The sequence below is a fragment of the Puma concolor genome, chromosome A3 (genome assembly GCF_028749965.1).
Source record: "Puma concolor isolate L17-30 chromosome A3, mPumCon1.1.hap2, whole genome shotgun sequence".
Classification (NCBI taxonomy): Eukaryota; Metazoa; Chordata; class Mammalia; order Carnivora; family Felidae; genus Puma; species Puma concolor.
Window position 1 is genome coordinate 107,209,226 of NC_141669.1, and position 18,811 is coordinate 107,228,036.

Consider the following 18,811-nt stretch of genomic DNA (forward strand, 5'->3'; position numbering starts at 1 on the left):
AAAAATATCTTTTACAAGGATGGTGCTGTGGCACAGAACTTCGGCTGGAACTTCAAATTTTAAAATTACTCCTGAATGTTAAAAAAAAAAAAATGAAAACCAATTTAATAAGATAATAAAAGAACAATTTTTAAAATAGTTTAAGCTTCACCTATGAGATTATATGCATAAATGTTCAGAGCAATATTTGCAATAAATCACAGCAGTATTTTCAGTTCTGTTTCATTACCCATCATCCTCTAGAGTCGGGCAAAATGAAACTTTCTGACAGGCTGCACACAGCACACATCCCCACTTCCGGTGAATCTGGAATTAGCCTGTAGTTTTAATATATCATCCTCAAATCAGTTCCTTTTCTTATTAGGGTGTCTGACAAGAGCATCTGACAAGATTCTAATCGAAACCTTGGTGACAATTCACTGCAAGGGTCGCAGACAATCAAATATTTAAAGTCATCAGGGCAAACCTCAAATTTATATTTTAGAACACTGTACTAGGCTGCCTCATTTGCTTCTGATACTGCTATTTCTAGCTTATTCCTTCTCCTCCTTCAAAATTAAAGCTGCCTTGTTAAATATTTTCTTGACCTCACTCTTCCGGCCATGGTTCCTCTGTTAAATGATCTTTTATCTCGTCTACCTGCTTACTTCCTCCATAATCACCCCTAACATTCCAAGATCAGCTGGAACTTGGCATTCTTGCCATCGAAGGCAGGATTTGACCCAGAAATACATGAATATCCATTTTCAATTCCACCTGCTTTTTTCCCACCTCCCACATAGCTGCAATGTCTATATTCTCCCATACCAAAGTAGCCACTCAACCCATATCACAATTATTCTTAATTGTCAGAACATAAGCTCTTGTTTGAAGTTTGAAATGCATGGTCATCCTTCATTTTCAAGGGAACCGCTGATGGACTGTAACTCTTTAAGCATTTTACTGCCAAAAAATGGAGACAACTCTCGGACAGTCTGTTTCTCTCCATCAGCATCCATAAGATATGTATTCCATATAAGATGGTGGTTTTCAAACTTTTGGGTACATCAGATTTACTAAAAGGACTTGTTAAAACACAGACTGCTGGGACCCTTCCCTAGAGTTTCTCACTTGATAGATCTGGGCTGGAGTCTGTAAATATGCATTTCTTTTTTTTTGTTTAATTTTTTTATGTTTATTTATTTTTGAAGGAGAGAGAGACAGAGTGTGAGTGGGGGAGGGGCAGAGAGGGAGGGAGACACAGAACCTGAAGCAGGCTCCAGGCTCTGAGCTGTCAGCACAGAGCCCGACGCGGGGCTTGAACTCACAGACCTCGAGATCATGACCTGAGCCAAAGTCGAACGCTTAACTGACTGACCCACCCAGGCACCCCTAAATGTGCATTTCTTACAGGACCTTAGTGCTGCTGCTGCTGTTGCTGCTGCTGCTGCTGCTGCTGCTGCTGCTGCTGGTCTGGGGACCATACTTTCAGACCCACTGACATAGGCCTACAAAGGGTGAGGTTTTGGGTCAGGAACACAATGATGTAAAGGCACCAGTGAGCTTAAAAGGTAGACAAACTTGTGTCTTGTAAGTATATTGTTTCTAACTAAGAATTCAACTTTAACTTGTTTATTTCAAGTTGTAAGTTTCTTTTTTCCCAATAAACATCTGCCTTGAGAAAGAGAGCACTGATAAACATACCTGTCTTAAGTTAGTAATAGTGGATAATGCACAGTTAAGTTTCCATTTACTTCTCTTCGTTTGACAGAAACTTACTCACATCCCTATCTCATCAATATATCAATAGTGAGACTAATATGATATAAGAAGCTACTGCTTTGCAATTTACTTTTTTCATTATTGCCCCATGAAGGAGCCCTTTTAGACATTTATTTTCCTAATTATCCACAATGAAATTTTAATATCACAGATGTCCTATCTATTTATATGCTCTACGTGTATCTGTGTTCTATACAAAAATTAAAAAAAGAATAAGATATTTTTGTCCCTCAAGACCATTTTTCATTTTTTGGAGGTGATTTGGCCCCAACTGAGAATGTATGTTCTATGCCTGCATGTCCAAGATGGACTCATGAGCCACCTGTGGCTACTGAAAACTTGGAATGTGGCTAGTTCAACGGAGATGTGCTGTATAATTTCAAAGACAAGGAATGAAAACAAGAATATAAAATAGTTCATTAATAATTTTTAATATTGATTATATAATGAAAACAATATATTGGGTTAAATAAACTATATTGTTAGAATTAATTCTACCTGTTTCCTTTTACTTGTTTTACTACGGCTATTAGAAAACTATAAATTTCCTAAGTGGCTTAAATTATATTTCTACTGGGTAGTGCAGCTCTAAACTTTAAAACTCTAAAAAGGTTTCTTCTTAATAGGGAAACGTTTTTCACAAAGCAAAGCACATTTGGTCAGATAATTCCATTTAGCAAGTTTTGGGTTTTTTCCATGCATGCATCTACCATCCAGTTTTAACATCTAAGTAGTACAAAATAAATTTAGTTGCTTCTCTAAGTGTCAATTCTTCGAATATCTGAATAAAGCCATTATGTTGCTGCCCTCTGAGGCCATATATTTTGCTAGGTTGAGGTATATTGTGGGCTGAATTGTGCCACCCACAAAAAATGTATATATTGAAGTCCCAACCCCCGTACCTGAAAATAACTGTCACTTTATTTGGAGACAGTCTGTACAGAGGCGATTACGTTAACAGGAAGTCACAAGGGTGGGCCCTAATCCAATAAGGCTGGTATCCTTATAGAAAGAGGAAATTTGGACACAGACACGTACAGAAAGAAGATGATGTAGAGACCCTGGGAGAAGACAGCCATCCACCATCCAGAACAGAGGACTGAACAGATAATTCCCACATGGCCCTCAAGGAAGGAACCAGTTCTGCACCCTGATCTCAGATTTGTAGCCTCCAAAATTGTGAAAATATACATTTCTGTTGTTTAAGCCCCCCCAGTCTGTTGTACTTTGTTACAGGAGCCCAAGCAAACTAGTGCAAAGAGTAACCCTAAACCTTAAGACGAATGTCAAGGACCAGTCCACAGACCCACAGCTTATTCCTTAGTACCATTAGCAGAAAGTCTATTGGCCAGTGTTGACCACAATCCTCACTCCACGGTGATTCTATGTTTTTATGCTGTTACGAGAGAACACATAGGAATAAAGACCTGGATTTCTAAATTAATCAATATTACAGAGTCAACAAGGAGAAATGACAAGCAATGTTCCACAGGGAGTGCCCGAGACCTGCATTAGGAAAAAGTAGAGCGGAAGATGGCAAATATATACATTGTAGGGGAAACAGTTGTGTAAGGAAAAAGAGTCCTATGGGTCATAGAAAAGCAGATGTGATCCCATCAAACATCAGCAACGCAGCCCTAACTATGAAAACAACAAATAAAAATAAAACAATAGAAATGCTAAGGTGCTGGCTTAGGATCAGCGAGGTTAAACTTCTACATGCATCTGCACTGATGAGAATTTTCTTCCAGGGGTCTATGCAGTGTGAAATTTCCCCCAAATAAATGAAAGCAAAGGAAGTAACGGGGTCCAGAAAAGAAGACACAGAACAGTAGAGAGAAGCACCATTTTAGTATTTGCATTTCACCGATAGGTATGAAAATCTCTCTTAGTACAATACAGGGAAAAGTTGGAAGCATATTTCTTCAAATATCACACAAGGGAACTTAAGACACTATACTACAGATTCAAACAAGAGCCCAGATTCCCAATTATCCAAGGTGCTCATTGCTTAGTGGGGACATCAGATGAGGAAACTGACCATTTTAGCAAGATACAGCTCTGGTGGGTGTAAACTGGCATCTCACTGTGGTTTGAATTTGCATTTCCCTATGACTAATGACTAATGATGTTGAACATCTTCTCATGTGCTTACTGGCCACGTATGCGTGTGGCTCGTGTACGCACACGTGCGCGTGCCTTTGCACATGTGGTAACCCGGTCCTTTTTAAAATCAGCTAAGATTTAAATCAGTACTTTGAATGTGAATCAGTGGTTCTGAACTGGGGCAATTTTGCAATGTCCTGAGATAATTTTGTCACCCTGGGGTCTTTGCTACTGATATCTAGTGGGTAGAGACCAGGGGTGGCACAAAACATCCTACAACACACAGGACAGTCCCCTACAGCTGGCGCAAAACATCCTACAATGCACAGGACAAGTCCCCTACAGCAAAGAATTACCTAGCCTCAAATGTCAATAGCACTGAGGTTGAAAAACACAGCTTAATGGCTTCCCATTGACTTTATGATAAAACCTTGCCATGGCCTAAGCAGGCCACTTGCCATTTTGCCAGCATCACCTGAGCAACAAACTCCCAACCTGCTTATTCTGCTATGTCCTTCAAATGACATCCTTTGATCCTTGGAATGTCCCCATGTGCTGTTCCCTTGGCCTGACACACACCCCCCTCCTCTTGTTGACCTAAGTCCTACTTATAACCCAGGTCTTTCCATAAATAGAATGCCTCCTGGGGAGCCTTCCACATTTCTTATGCTCACATGTACTTCTGCACCTTTTTCTATAGCACTTACCACCATTATAATGAAATAATTATACTTCTATTCCATTAGCATCTCTCTCCTACAATAGAATACAAACGCCATGAGGGCAGGAGCCAAACCATTTATCATCATAACTCTGCAACACTGACAAGATGTCTAGCTTGTAAGAAGCATCAATGCTTGTGTTCATTATGAATACTGAATGGGTGGATGGAAAAGAAGCTAGGTACATTCTGAAAAGTATCAGTTGAAGTTGACATCTCACACGTTTCCAGTAGCCTTGGCAAGAGAAATTTCAAAGCAGTGGTAAAGGCAGAACAAGACTTTGGAGGATTTTGTTGCGGCGAGAGAAGTCAGAGGGGACAATAACTATGTGTGGAAGTCTGGAGAACATTGTGCTGGAGTCTTTGTTGGCATTTCTGTGGCTAAAAGGCATATATTGATATGTTTTTAGAGGAGCTTTGGCAGAGGGAAAATGTTCACAGATATTATCAAAAGCGAGCTAATAATAAAGTCAGCATCCAGAGAAACTGGGCAACATGGACTCCAGAACACAGAGAAGATGTGCTTTCCCAGGGACCAGAGGGAAGGTGGGAGAGTGTAGGTGGCCCCAGTAATTAAATGAAGAGTGGGGAAGGGAGGAAGTCTTTGTGAATCATTACCATAATAAAGAGAATGTTTTCACAACTATCAGTCTTTCATCTGTCACTTCCAACACATCTGAATTTCTTTAAGGAAAATTTTCACAACAATACCTGGGTACTCATGTGAGCATCTTTTTTAGAAAACGGAAGCCACAGGTAACATTCAGAAGATGGGATGTAAATACATTAAGTATCACAATTTTCAACCAATATTGAATTGCAATTTAGTACACACTCAACTTTAATTGGTCCCGCAACAGCATCAGATCTGTACTGACAACAAACATTTTGCTTCTCCAACTCACACTGAGAGAAACTAAGGCCACAGAGTCCCTTTGGACTCTGGGAGATTTCTGAGAGAATGGAAGGATATAGAGCAGGGCTTTCCAACCAACACCACAGACAGTGTGTCAGGAAGGTCTCTTCAGAGCATGACCACATTCCAGGTCTGCCTCAAGATGACATGCTGCCCTGTGTGAACCCACTGTAACCAGACACACACCAGACCACTTCCTTCATTCCACAAACATTCCCTCAGTACCTACTGAGTGCCAAGCCTATGCTCTGCCCTAGGGAAAGAAGATAAATAACATAAAGCTATAGTCCTCCAAGTGCCGTGGTCCAGTTGTAACACAGACAAGGGATATCCACCTGCCTGTACACATGTTCCTGCACCGGAAATCTAGATCTGGCCTCTCGACTGATACTACCTTGAATTCAAGCCATTCTGCATCTTGCTTCGGGTCAGGTCACTCATCATCTACACTCCCATCATGCCTACCAAATTTTCCAACATCAATGATTTCTGTAAGAAGCCACAGGACCAGTCTTAACGGGAATCCAACAAAAGACAACATTTTGCAAGTATGTTGGGAAAGAAAAAGGTGGAGAAGCACATGTAATGAGTCTTGCTAGATACAAAAATGTCACTTATCAGGCAATGGAAAAAATGACCTTTGTTTTAACGCCACTCCTGAATACCTAAATATATCATGTCTCCCTACTGAATGACTGATAGAGAACATTTGTAGACTATAATATACACTGGCCTCTGTGCCTCAAAGTAGCAATGAGGCTTTCCTATGTTCCCATGTAACACAATATAGACAAAAATGAACTCTGTATATACACCATACCTGTTTTTGAAAATAGTAGCCAAAAGGGATAAGTTTGTAGGGACATAAACCCCATTTGTATGAATCCTAAAATCAGGGAGATTTTGTAGAGAAGTCAAGGAATCTTTTTTAACTTGTATTGATCTGGATGGTTAAGTCTTTTATTACCAGGATGCCTGGGTGGTTCAGTCAATTAAGTGGTGGCTCTTGATTTCGGCTCAGGTCATGATCCCTGCATCATGGGATCAAGCCCCTGCATCAGGCTCTGCACTGAGCATGGAGTCTGCTTGAGAATCTCTCTCTCTCTCTCTCTCTCTCTCTCTCTCCCTCCCTCCCTCTGCCTCTCTCTCTCCCACTTGTGCACTCTCTCTCTCTCTCTCAAAATAAATAAAATGAAAATAAAAAGTCTTTTGTTACCTAAAGGATCCTGTTTGGGGATACCATGGTAGACTGTAAAGAGACTATAACCAGAAGACTTAGTTTTAAATTTAACCAACTAGTTGTATGTCCTTGGGCAAGTCACAACTGACTAGCCTCTGTTTCCTTCTACATAAAATGGGAATAACACTTGCCCTTTTCCTACTACTAAAGGTGGTGTTGATGACTAAACAGGGGTGAACATAAATAAATAATAACAGTGCTTTACAAGTATAACTGCCTGTGATTAGGATTCACTCTCGATATTGAGCTCCAAAGGCAACATTATAGCAAAACTCCATTTTACTCAAATGTAATATTGAAGGAGCAAACTCCATGGGATACAGATATTTGTTGCATATAAGGACTGAAAATCATGAAATCTTAGAACAATAAAAGACAGATGGGGCAGGGGTTAGTGAGGGAAACAGAAACCTCTCTGGAAATTTTGAACATAAAAGGACTTAATTACAGGCAATTGGACAGAATCTCAAGGATTGGTGAAGTGGGCTTCAGGTTAGGCCTCCATGAATGACCCCAGAACACCACAGCACTGACCCTTGAGGAAACCTATTGCTTTCACCACATTCAGAAAGGTAAGAATCAGGAAGGAACTCCTGGAGTCAAAAACCCAACAGCTTAGCCCAAGGCAAAGGAAGAGTAATCTGAGAACAGTGAGCACCCCCTCTTGCCATTGCCTCATTAGACCCATGGCCCTGGACATAAGCCACTTATGAACAATTACAGAAAGTAATGCTTCTGCCTTCAACACCTCACATTTCTACGGAAACAACCCCAGGAATATAGAAAGGTGGTCTCTTTCACATCTCTGCCCTCTAAATCTCATATGACTGCTTCTCATGCTGGTGGAACTTAATTTACAGCCAGAATATTAGATGCTTCCAGAGAGTCAATGTAGCTTTGGATTTCCAGATTCTGCATTTTAAAAAATTCCACTAAGAAGATGTGAAAATTGATGCTAAGTGAGCCTCAACAATATCTGAGACAGAACACCTGAGAATGCATCATGGTTAGCACTTTTTTTTTTAGTCTATTAGCCCACTCACTGACTTGTTCTGTGGTCTTCTGTCTCTTTTTAAGTCCATGTGGCCTCTTCTATAAAATGAATCACATTAACTTTCTCTTACCTAATTTATAAACAAGTTCCAAAGAAAATTAGATTCTTTAACAGCAAAATAATCTCCTAATTTTTTAAGTATCAATGTTATAGACTGATACCCACTAGGATTAGTTCAGGTAAAAGTTTCTCTTTGCAAACTGATCCATTTTCCCTGAACTTGCTCATAAAACTTTAACTCAATAAAAGAAACAAAACATGGAAGTGAAAGAGTCCCTGAAATTAAAAAAAAAACAAACAGATATGGGATGCTTTTATTCTATTTTAATACTAAATGTTTTCTTATTTTATATAATAGTCTGTTTCTCCATTTACAATAATTTAGTTTCTTGACAAATATACAGATTTAGTGAACATCAATGAAGACATATGCCTAAGCATTTGTTCAGAATAGAAATTAAAGTTAAAATTTCCAAAAAAATTGAAATTAACATGTGAAGAAGATAATAAAAAAAATCAAATATCAGATCAGAGGGGAATCAGAAGAACTCTTAAAGAATCTAGTGTTCTTTATGTGATATTTGTCAGTTTTTTACAGAAATTGATGGCTTCCTTAGGAGCTCGTGTGTAACTGATCTCAGAAACGAGTCTCCAGAGGCGCCTGGGTGGCTCAGTAGGCCAAGCATCTGACTCTTGATTTCAGCTCAGGTCATGATCCCAGGGTCCTGGGATTGAGCCAGCATCGGGCCTCCACACTGAGCATGGAGCCTGCTTAGGATTCTCTCTCACCTTCTGCCCTTCTTCCCGGCTCTTTTTCTTTCTCTCTAAAATTAGAAAAATTTTAAGAAAGAAGTATGTCTCCAGTTGCTTTCCCTGCTGATGCACAGGGAGGGGCACATGGCTTAGATTGGGGCATCGGACATGGCACAAACAGGGAAAGAGAAGCATTATGAAATTTGAGCAGGTGGAACTTATGATCTGAAAAGGCTGCATGAACCTAATATTAGCATGGGTAACAGGAAAAGCAACATTTTCAGTCACCAAGGATGTGTTATTTAGGTGAGACCCATAGCATTAGTCAACAATTCACAATCAATCTTATTTCATTTTCTGCCGGCACTCCTTGTTCATGATAACATGAAACAATCCTGATAAAGAAACGTTTAACCACAGGTCACCAAGTTCAACATAAAAAAGGAAAATGTTCCTGTCCCATTTAAACATCATTGCAGGTAAATATAATTTGAAGCTATTTATTGATAGACTGAACTTTCAAGGGAAGTATTCAAGATATGCTAATAGCCAGAGCAAATTATCCTAATACACCACAGGTAGGAATATCAAAGTCAGGCAAGATAAGAGAGAAAATCTAGAAGAGAAAAATGGATTCCACAAACAGCACTCTGCTGGTCTCCTTTCCTATGCCAATAACAGTCTGTAGGCATTACATTTCCTTGTTAAACTACCAGAGTTTTGTTCAACTATTTCCTCCTTCGGGGCATTTACACCTGCTCCACTTCCCAGACTTCACCTTAGGACAGATAAGGACCTAATCAAGTGCCATCTAAACAGAAGGTAAGTCACTTCTGTTGTTATTATTCAAGAGGGTTCATTCAGCAGTAATAAAAAAAATGATTTAGGCTGAAGAGGGTTTGTTTTGTTTTCACTGAAAATTAAAAAATCATTTTTTTTAGATCAAAAACAGGCAAAACCAACCTATAAAGTTATAACTCAGGCTGATTGTTACCCCTGGGAAGCGGTGTAGGGACTGGAAGGTACCACCTAGAGAGTGCAGTGCTGTTCTTGATCCAGTGCTGCATACTGGGTAGTGTTTATTTTGTGAAAATAGATCCAACCAGACAGAAGATTTTTGTGTTTTACTGTATGCATGTTACGCTCTGATAAAAAGCTTAAAGTAGCTTTATTGGACTAGATTTTGGAAACGTTAATACTTTTATGTTTAAAGTAATTACTGTCGATGAGAAATTCACAAACGCTCTTTGGGCATTAAAAATGGACATATCTGGGCATACGTACGTGGCTCTTTAGAGAGCACCTGCCAGCTTTTCAGTCTAAAATCTGCCTCTCCCTCTGTGGGGGCCCCGTCCGGATCCACCACCTACTAGCCGGAGACTTTTCTTTTCTATTTCCCATAACCTTTCCAGAGTGAGTGCTGCTGAATGCCCATCTCATAAGCCATTCCCCTCAGCTCCCTCATTAATCTGGTCAGTGCCCTCCATCATTCTGCTGCCATCATTTTGGAAACTATAACTGCATATTCTACATAATGCAAATACTCTACCCAAGCTTCTGTGTAGGATGCTGGGAAATGTGCAATATACAAGCATGTTTATTCTATTATTATTAGTGATAATGATTACCTGTTTTAACTGCAGAGGTTTTGTTTGAAGGGGAGAGAATGGTGGAGAGGGGGGAGAGTGCTACTTGGTTCAAAGCCATGGGGCATTAATCCAAATCCAAACCTTTGAGCTTCCACAGGCTTCTTCTCAAACAACTTAGGCAGTTGCAATTGCAACTTTTGGCTCGATTATGCTTGTGAGACAGAATGTACAAAGATTAGTTTTATACATATTTATTTTATATATATATTCTTGCTACATTACAAGAGTTCTGTTTAAGAGTTTCCTTCTTCTAGGTGGAATATACATGTGTGTGTGTATATATATATATATATATATATATATATATATATAATTTCTTTTTTTAATTTAAGTAGAAATAAAACTTCTGGATACTTTGTAAACTGATTTGCTTTACAGAGAAGGTGTCCTGCTTTTTATGTGGATTCACTTTCCCTGAAACACCTGAATTTTTTTTGAAACAGGTAAAACACTGATTTTTTTTCTTTTTCCAATTATAAAATATTAAAATCAAAGCACATAGTAAAGGGAATGAAAGGAAGGTCTGGATGTTCCCACTTGTAGAATAAAGGAGGCATCTAACATATACTGGCCACTGTGGAAAAATTCATCACCCTCTAACTACTGAGAGAAAAATATTTTTAAAAACCGTGTTTTATTAAGGGTTCCTGGGTGTCAGGCACTATACAAAACAATGCATATGCCTTTGCTCACTTAATGTTAACAGCTGTTCTGTGCAGCAGGAAATATTACAATCCTCACATTACAGATGAGGAAACTGAGGTGGAGATGTATTAAGTAACTTACGGGGACACTGGAACTTGGAGGGGGAGAGTAGAGAAAAAGAAAGAACAAACAAATGTGACACCTTTCATGTCCTAGAGGTTGTAGAACAAAGAGTCAAGGTCCTGGGAGCTTAAACAGGGACACATCAGGGGCTGGGAAGAGGGGTGGGGGAGCCAATTGTATGGTTTTTATCCTTCCTCTTTTCCTCCACATACTTTCCAATACAAAGCAAAGCCAAACACTAGGAGAGAGAGGGCCCAGACTCATAGTCTCCTAAGCTCCCTACCTCAGATGCAGAAAGTAACCCCCCTCCACTGTCCATCTCACCAGAACTCTCCCACAATGTCCACAGTCCTTTACACCCACCTCCACCACAGGGGCTGATAATACACAAATGCAAAATAAAAGCAAGGATAAAGTTGCATCCTTTGGTATCATTGGTAAAACAGATAACCACGATAGGTCAGTCCTATATCTGCTGACCAAGTTCTGGAGGACAAGGTTTGGCCTTGATCTTCTAACTGTACACGCTACCACTAGTCGTTCAAACACTGAAGTAATTCTATATGCTCCACAGACCCTGGGGACTCGCAGCCCTCCTCATGATCAGGCAAAAGAAAGGCCAACGCCCTGGTGCAACAAGGTGTTCTCCAGGACCCTGCTCCACTTCCATTGCCCGCTACTGTCTATTGTGATTGGTTAGTGCCTATGTCAAAGCTTTTGACTACCACTCTTAAAGCATCCACAGCCATGATGCTGGCATGTAGCCAACAGATTATGCAGGGCACTGCACCCTCTAGGTGACATCTTCCATTCCATAGAGTGGCCAGAAAAACAGAGTAAGTGATTGTGGTGTTTTAACCACTCACAACAAGAGATAATCTCTCCGCAATTCTAAGTAGCCCCATACTCATCATTTCAAATGTATTATTATGCTTTCTAATGGGCTACTCAGAATCTATTTTATGTTTGCCCATCCCTCTTCTTAAAGACCAGAGGGCAGGGTTCTACAGTTTTTAAGTGAGATCCAGTATTTGAGAGATTTTAAAACTATTTCCAGCATTTAATTGTCCTCTAAACAAGCTGATGGGGATGCCCCCCTGGTGCAGGGGGCAGAGGATATTTCCCAAAGTCAAAGCCAAAAGGGAAAACCCAACAGTCTCCCCTCCTCAAAGACAGATGAGACAGCCTCTCAAAAATTTTCTCTCTTCCCTTTCCCTTTCTACTAACCCACTAGAAACAGGTGACAGTGCTGAAAATTGTTCACTGCATATAAGAAATTCAAAAGGCACATATGAATGCAAGTTAAGCTAGCCTAGGCACCAAAGACACTTGGTAAAATACGCCATTAAGATCTAAAGATTGTCCATGATTTTGTCATTGAGGTCCTTCTACTTCTTAGATAGAAAAGTAACAGCTGGATGAATTTCTCAACATGCAAAGAGATCAAATTAAAATCACAAACTTGCAATAATGTACATGGGCTGACAAGACCATGGTAGCTATCTGCCATACTTTTTAAGTTACTTCACACACCTTATCTCAGTGATTTCAAAGTGTGGTTCCCCAGACCAGTGGACTCAGCAAGACTCTATGAGAAATGCATTCTCAGGCCAATCCTCAGACCTTCTGAATCTGAAACCGAGGGTGAGACCAAGCAAACTACGTGTTGCCAATCACCCAGATGTTTCTGACACTCAAGTGTGAGAAGGGCTACTTTATCCTATTGGCTACTTCCAACTATTACAGGTGAAACAGGTAAAAACAAACAAACAAACAAACAAAAAGTGGCATTCTCATAGTCTTGCACTAGAGGACGCAAAGAATCAGAAAGGTTAAGTGATTAACCTAAAGTTACACAGCTGACTGACAAGAGAACCAGCAGGTAAACTCAAGCCTTTAGATTCAACATGTAGTTCTCTTTGTCTTCGGCACACAGTATCCCTAGGATGCAGTATAATTAGCCCGGTCACCTAAACTGGCTTGATTTTGGAAGGACAGATATGGGGCGGCAAGAGTAGAGGGGTGACTCCTGAGGAGGATATGGGTGACCTAAGAAAGTCTGCTCCTTCTCAATCCACAGATCACCATGGAGACAGAGAGCCAAGGAACCTGCCGGAGAGTTCACCATATTCCAGGTAACCTGACTCCTGGATGCAGTCTGGGTTTCTCCCTACAGAAGATCTGAGATTCCACAGGCCCTCCCTTTAGCCTGTGCACTAAAGTAAGGCTTCCCAAGAAACTCACTGCTGCAGTGCGCAGGGAGAGTGCTTCCCACCTTCTTCAGGTAGTGTCTGACTGGTGACCTCTCCAATACTCGCCTTGCATCACTTCTAATCTCTATGTCACTGGTGTTCTTGATAATTTTCTGTCTCCTCCACCTACCATGTAAGGCCTATAACAGCGGAGATTCTGTCCACATTCATCACCACCCCAGAATCTAGTGTATGGTCTGGCATTAGCAGGTAAGGAAGAAATACACATGCCATAAATGCACAAAATAAAAACCATCTCCTTGGATGTTCAAAACTTGTTCCACAGAAGATCTCCATTTTCAAAGCGATGCCGGCTATTTACTTCCAAATAAGATATTCTGGAGCACTGTTTAAAAGTATCACTGTGGGGGCGCCTGGGTGGCGCAGTCGGTTAAGCGACCGACTTCAGCCAGGTCACGATCTCGCGGTCCGTGAGTTGGAGCCCCGCGTCAGGCTCTGGGCTGATGGCTCGGAGCCTGGAGCCTGTTTCCGATTCGGTGTCTCCCTCTCTCTCTGCCCCTCCCCCGTTCATGCTCTGTCTCTCTCTGTCCCACAAATAAATAAACGTTGAAAAAAAAAATTAAAAAAAAAAAGTATCACTGTGAATAAATGCAGAGCTTATGCTGGAATACCCTTCTTTATTCTGTAAAGTCTTTCTCCCTTCGGCCCTTTATTTTCTCATCACCTCAGTTCTCTCTTTGAGACTTCAAGATGGACAAAACTGTTTTATTTGTTGCTGAACTGCATTATCTTTTGTTGTTATTGTTGTAAGAAAGCGGTTCATCTGTGTCCAAATTTATTGTTTAGATTCTATTCCATTTACAAAAACATCTGGTCCTTACACTGGGATGGAAGAAGAAAAGTGTAAAGTCCTCTGTAAAAGGACGTATGTTTCTATCCTTGCCTACAACATTTAATAACTGCCATTAGCTTTCAAGGAAGCTGTGGCTCATACTCCCGAGTCCCGTTTGCACTTCCAACTGGACAAAATATAGGCACAGACTCACTCAGCTAAGTAATTGGATTCGGTACCTGGAATATTTAAATTGTTTTTCAGATACTGGAAAATGGCTTAAGAAGATTAAAGAAAAATACCCTGGAGGATAACAGGCTATAATTTACCAGGTGGAAAATCTTTTCAGGAGGATGAACACCTTATTCGCCTATCATTCCTCCTGTCTGAGAGATGTCTTCGTCATTTGGACCTAAATTTCCTTAGATCCTGGCAGCTCAGGTTTATCCCGGTGGGTTGTTCTTAACAAACCTTTTGAATTACACCCAGGACATATAAATTGATACGATAATGCCCTCCATCTGAAGAGTCCCATGTTTTCAGCAAGATTATTAATTTAAGTGTTTGAAGACAACGGGTTGGGGAGCGGGTGTCACTTGGAGTCCTAGGTCCAGGGCTCTTGCGAAACCCTGGAGATCCGGGTTTGGGCAAAGCTCTGCCCCACTTGGCAAAAGATGTAATAAATAAATTGTGGGGAATGCCTTGTCGGTTCTGCTTCAAGCTGCAGACTCCAGCCAGCTCAGTTCTCAAAAACTAGCTCTCCCCATTTGCCCGCACGTCCGCTGAGCACTCCTAGACCCCCCGATGCCCCCGACTTCTGCCCTCTAGCCCTTCACAGGAGTGTCCTCCCGGGCCCTTCTCAAGCCCCTCACTCCGGAGCCAGGCGCTGAAGTTTGGCATCAGCGACCACCTGTCGGCTGGACCGCTGTGTCCTCTGCCGCGTGGGCTCCCATAAAAGTGCCATGAGGGTTAGCAATTACTGAACAGGCTCGTTCTTTGGGGCTGTCCTGTTCCTTCTGGAAAGGGAGCAATAGAGGTAATAGGGGGTGCGTCTGCGGGCGGAGAGGGGTGCGCCTGGGTCACACCCCAGCGCTCTCCAGATGGTCCCAACTTCACACTTTCCAAAAACTCTCAGGACCGTTCCCTGGCAAAAACTGCCCCTCAGGCCCCCAAGCCTGAAGAGCCTCAGGGGGCGCCTGCCAGACCCGGCAAGGATGGCAATTCCCTGACCCGGAGAGACAGGAGCGCGCGCGAAGCCGCTGCTCCCGGCCAGCCGCCTCGGCAGTGGCCACCCTGCGCGCCCCGAGGCGGCCCCGGCCGGCTCCCGAGCGCCCATTGCATAACGCGCCCCTCGCCCCACCCCCACGCCGCCCGCCCCGCGCCCTGCCGGGTGCCCCGCGCCCTCAGCCCGCCGCCTCCGACTTACATCATCCCACTTGACGAATTTGGTGCCCTTCTTGAGGCTGTCGGACACGCACACCGGCTTGAGTTGCAAAGCGTGCACTCCGGGCTGAGCCCCGGCCATCTGGGCTCATCGGGGCTCGGGGCGGCCCGGGCGAGCGCGGCAGGGACGGGGCGCGGGGCGCGGGGCGCGGGGCTCCTTTCTCCGCTCGCGAGGCGCTTGACTGTGCTCCCCCGCCGGCCTCCCCCGGCCTCCCGGCCTCCGCACCTCCTCCGGCGCGGCTCAGCAGGCGGGGCGCACGGGGGCCAGGCGCCCGGCCATGCCCCGGGCGGGACGCGGGGTCGGGCGCCCGCGGTGGCTGCGGAGCCTCGGAGGGCACAGGGAAGCCGAGCCGGGCGGCCGAGGCTGCCAGCCGCCGCCGGGTACTGCTCCTCCTCCGCCGCCGCCTCGAAGCGCACCATTCAGCACATCCTCTATACACAGAGGGAGAGCGCGAGTGACACACGCTCCGCGCCCCCCCCCCGCTCCTTCCCCTCCTCCTTCCTCCTCCCGCCCAGCTTCCCCGCCACCCTCGCTGGCTCGGTCCCTCCTTCCCCCGGCGGCTTCCAGCCCAACTTTGCGCGCTGGGTCAGGCGCCGGGAAGCGGGGACGCAGCGGCACCTCCCGGCTCCTGGGCCCCACTGCAGCCAACGCCTGCGCCGCCCGCGCGCCCTCTGAGCATGCCCCATGCCGGGGTTGCAGGGGTGCCCGGGGTGCCCGCGAACCGCGCGTTCCCTGGGGCTTTCCGCGGAACTTGGGCGGGAGCGTGGAGTGCCTTCCGATCCAAATTGGGTGGGGAAAGGGAGCGGTTGGGAGGGATCGGAGAGGCAGCCCCTAGCGGGAGCTCTCTAGCGACGGCCACAACCCAGCTCTTTGCAAAGACATTATTAGTAGGTAAGAGAGCAGTAGAGAGGCTCGGCATGAGTGATCTTTGGGGAAACCTTGCGGCGCCTGAAGGTTTGCAGCGCGCTGGTCTTGGAAGGGGGTGGGGGCTACGGTTAAGTTGTGCTTCTGAAAAAGAAAGCCCACCCTGAGAGAAACAATGGTTTTTTGTCCCCCCCCCCCCCCCAGAGACAGAAGGCCCCCTCTCCTCTCCACGTGTTTTGTGTGTGTGTGTGTGTGTGTGTGTGTGTGTGTGTGTGTGTGTGTGTGTCAGACACAGAGACACAGGGAGAGAGAGGAGAGACCATAGAAAAAGAGGTATCTTATGGATAGTAGACTCCTAACTTGCTCATTTAGTGACATAGGTCTAATAATGTTTGCCCTCGCTCATTCAACAAACATTTCTCATTTATTAAAAGAGAGAGAGAGAGACCCACCAGAATGGGTAAAAATTAAGATTGATAATACCATTGTTTGATATAGAGCAACTGGAACGCTTATCCATTGCTGGAGAGAGTATAAAATGGTAAAGCCATTTTGGAGCAGTTTCCTATAAAAAGTTAAACATTAACTTATCATAAAACTCGGGACTTTCCCAAGAGAAATGAAAATAAATTCACATAGACTTGTGTGAACAATGTGCATGGCTTTCTTCATAATAGCCCATACTGGAAACTGCATATGTCAATCAACAGGTTAATAGGTAAATTAATGATGGTATGCCCAAATGATGGAATACTATTCAGAAAATAAAAGGGAATGAGAATGCACCACAAGGATGAATGATACAAGCTTTAAAACCTACTGACAGAAACTAGATGTTATGCTGCAGGATTCTGTTTGAGGAATTCTGGAATAGGCAAACTAGCCTATATTGATAGAAAACAGGTCATCAGTTGCTTGGGGTCAGGAATAAGCAGGGATTGACAGGGAAGGGGACCTTTGGAGGTGTTGGAAATCTTCTATATTATGCAGGTACACACTTGTCAAAACTCACAGAACTAAAATGAGTATATTTTATAGTACATAAATTTTATCTCAATGAAATTGATTCCTTAAAAGAAGAAACAGAATATGAACAAAAAAGAATGAGAAGAACCTTCTTTTCTCTTAAGCATTTGTCCTTGACTCCTAGGGCTTTCCCAGGCCCAGTGTTTATAAACTAAATCAAAACATTACCAAAAATGCAGTGGGGAAATTTGCTTCTTAAATACTTCAGTGCATTCAAAAAATTATGTATTGATCACCAGCTATATATTAGGCACTATAATAATCACCATGGATAACCTGGTGAACATGACACCTGACTCCTGCTCTCTGTGGGGGGAGTGGGAGGAAGGTTTGCTTTGTCCTTGGAAGCCACTCTATAAACACTGATTTGTTTCATCTGGTCACATGTCCCTAAACTAAAACCTGAGCATCCTTTTCATAGACCTTCTAATCCAGAAGCCCTGCTTGCCAGTAACATTGCAGAAGGCACCAATCGCATTCTCACAGGATTGCAACAAGACTCTGCTTCCAGGGTCCCTGGCCTTCTCAATTGTCCTTACAATGGATCCCATCAGAGTGGTTCTTTTCTCTTTCCTATTCTGTCTTTACTTTTTCTTTTCTTTCTTTTCTTTCCCCTTGCAATCTCTCCATTATCTACTGGAAGTATTATTGGCCAAATAGGTTTTACCCACCAGAGTGGCTTAGGAGGGCAAGACAGATGAGACGAGACATGTGCCCCCCACCCATGAAGAGGAATTTGGAAGATTAGAGGTGGGTTCTAGTCAAATGAGAAGGTAGATTGAACTTCTTTGTGGTGCGTTCATCCTTCTCTTTCCCTTGCCCCTTTGTGTTTCCACACATTTTGCCATGTGACCTTGCTATTTTCAACTAGATGCCTGTGATTTGTCCACCCCACTGATGTTAGACTGTAAGACTTGCCTTGGCCAGTGGGATGTTAGGAGAGGTGATATGAGCAAAGGCTTGAAATATGCTTGTGAGCTTGGGTTTGCCCTGTTGGGTCTCTTGTCATTGCCACGAGATTAACAACTCAGGGAGCCATAAAGGGCAGACCAAGGCCTAATCTCCAGCTTGGAGGAAGATCCAATAGAACCCATCCTATTTGCCAGAATCCAGCCAACCTGAAGACTTATGACCATGATAATAGATGCTCATTGTTGAATGTTACTGAGCCAGAGAGTCATTCTTTACATACCATTATGGTAGCAATAGATGGTGGAGTCATTCATCTGGTATTCTTGTTCCTTCCCAGCTGTTGATGTGAATGTGACTATAAGAAGGAGAATAAAGCTGTAGAATTCTGAACAGCGTTTGTCTTCAAGACAGACATAGGCTCCCAGAGCTTCCTCTGCCATCAAGAGGATGCCATTTGATCCGGGAGGGCTATGGGATAAATCCTTTCAACAGATAGAATGAGGCTTGAGGCAGGTTAGTTCAACCTCCTCATTTTCCACACCCCTGGGTAAG

The 18,811-nt window shown here is 43.2% G+C and overlaps 1 protein-coding gene across 3 annotated transcripts in view; it reads right to left on the reverse strand.

The window, feature by feature from the left end:
* Window positions 1–15,920, reverse strand: part of PLCB1 (phospholipase C beta 1) — a 704,439-nt gene extending 688,519 nt beyond the window's left edge. For all 3 annotated transcript variants that reach the window (XM_086701714.1, XM_086701716.1, XM_086701717.1), the window contains exon 1: window positions 15,440–15,920. In XM_086701714.1, coding sequence (XP_086557840.1) covers window positions 15,440–15,538 — 99 coding nt within the window. In that variant the 5' untranslated portion in view covers window positions 15,539–15,920. The remainder of the gene's footprint in view (window positions 1–15,439) is intronic.
* Window positions 15,921–18,811: the final 2,891 nt, after the last annotated feature.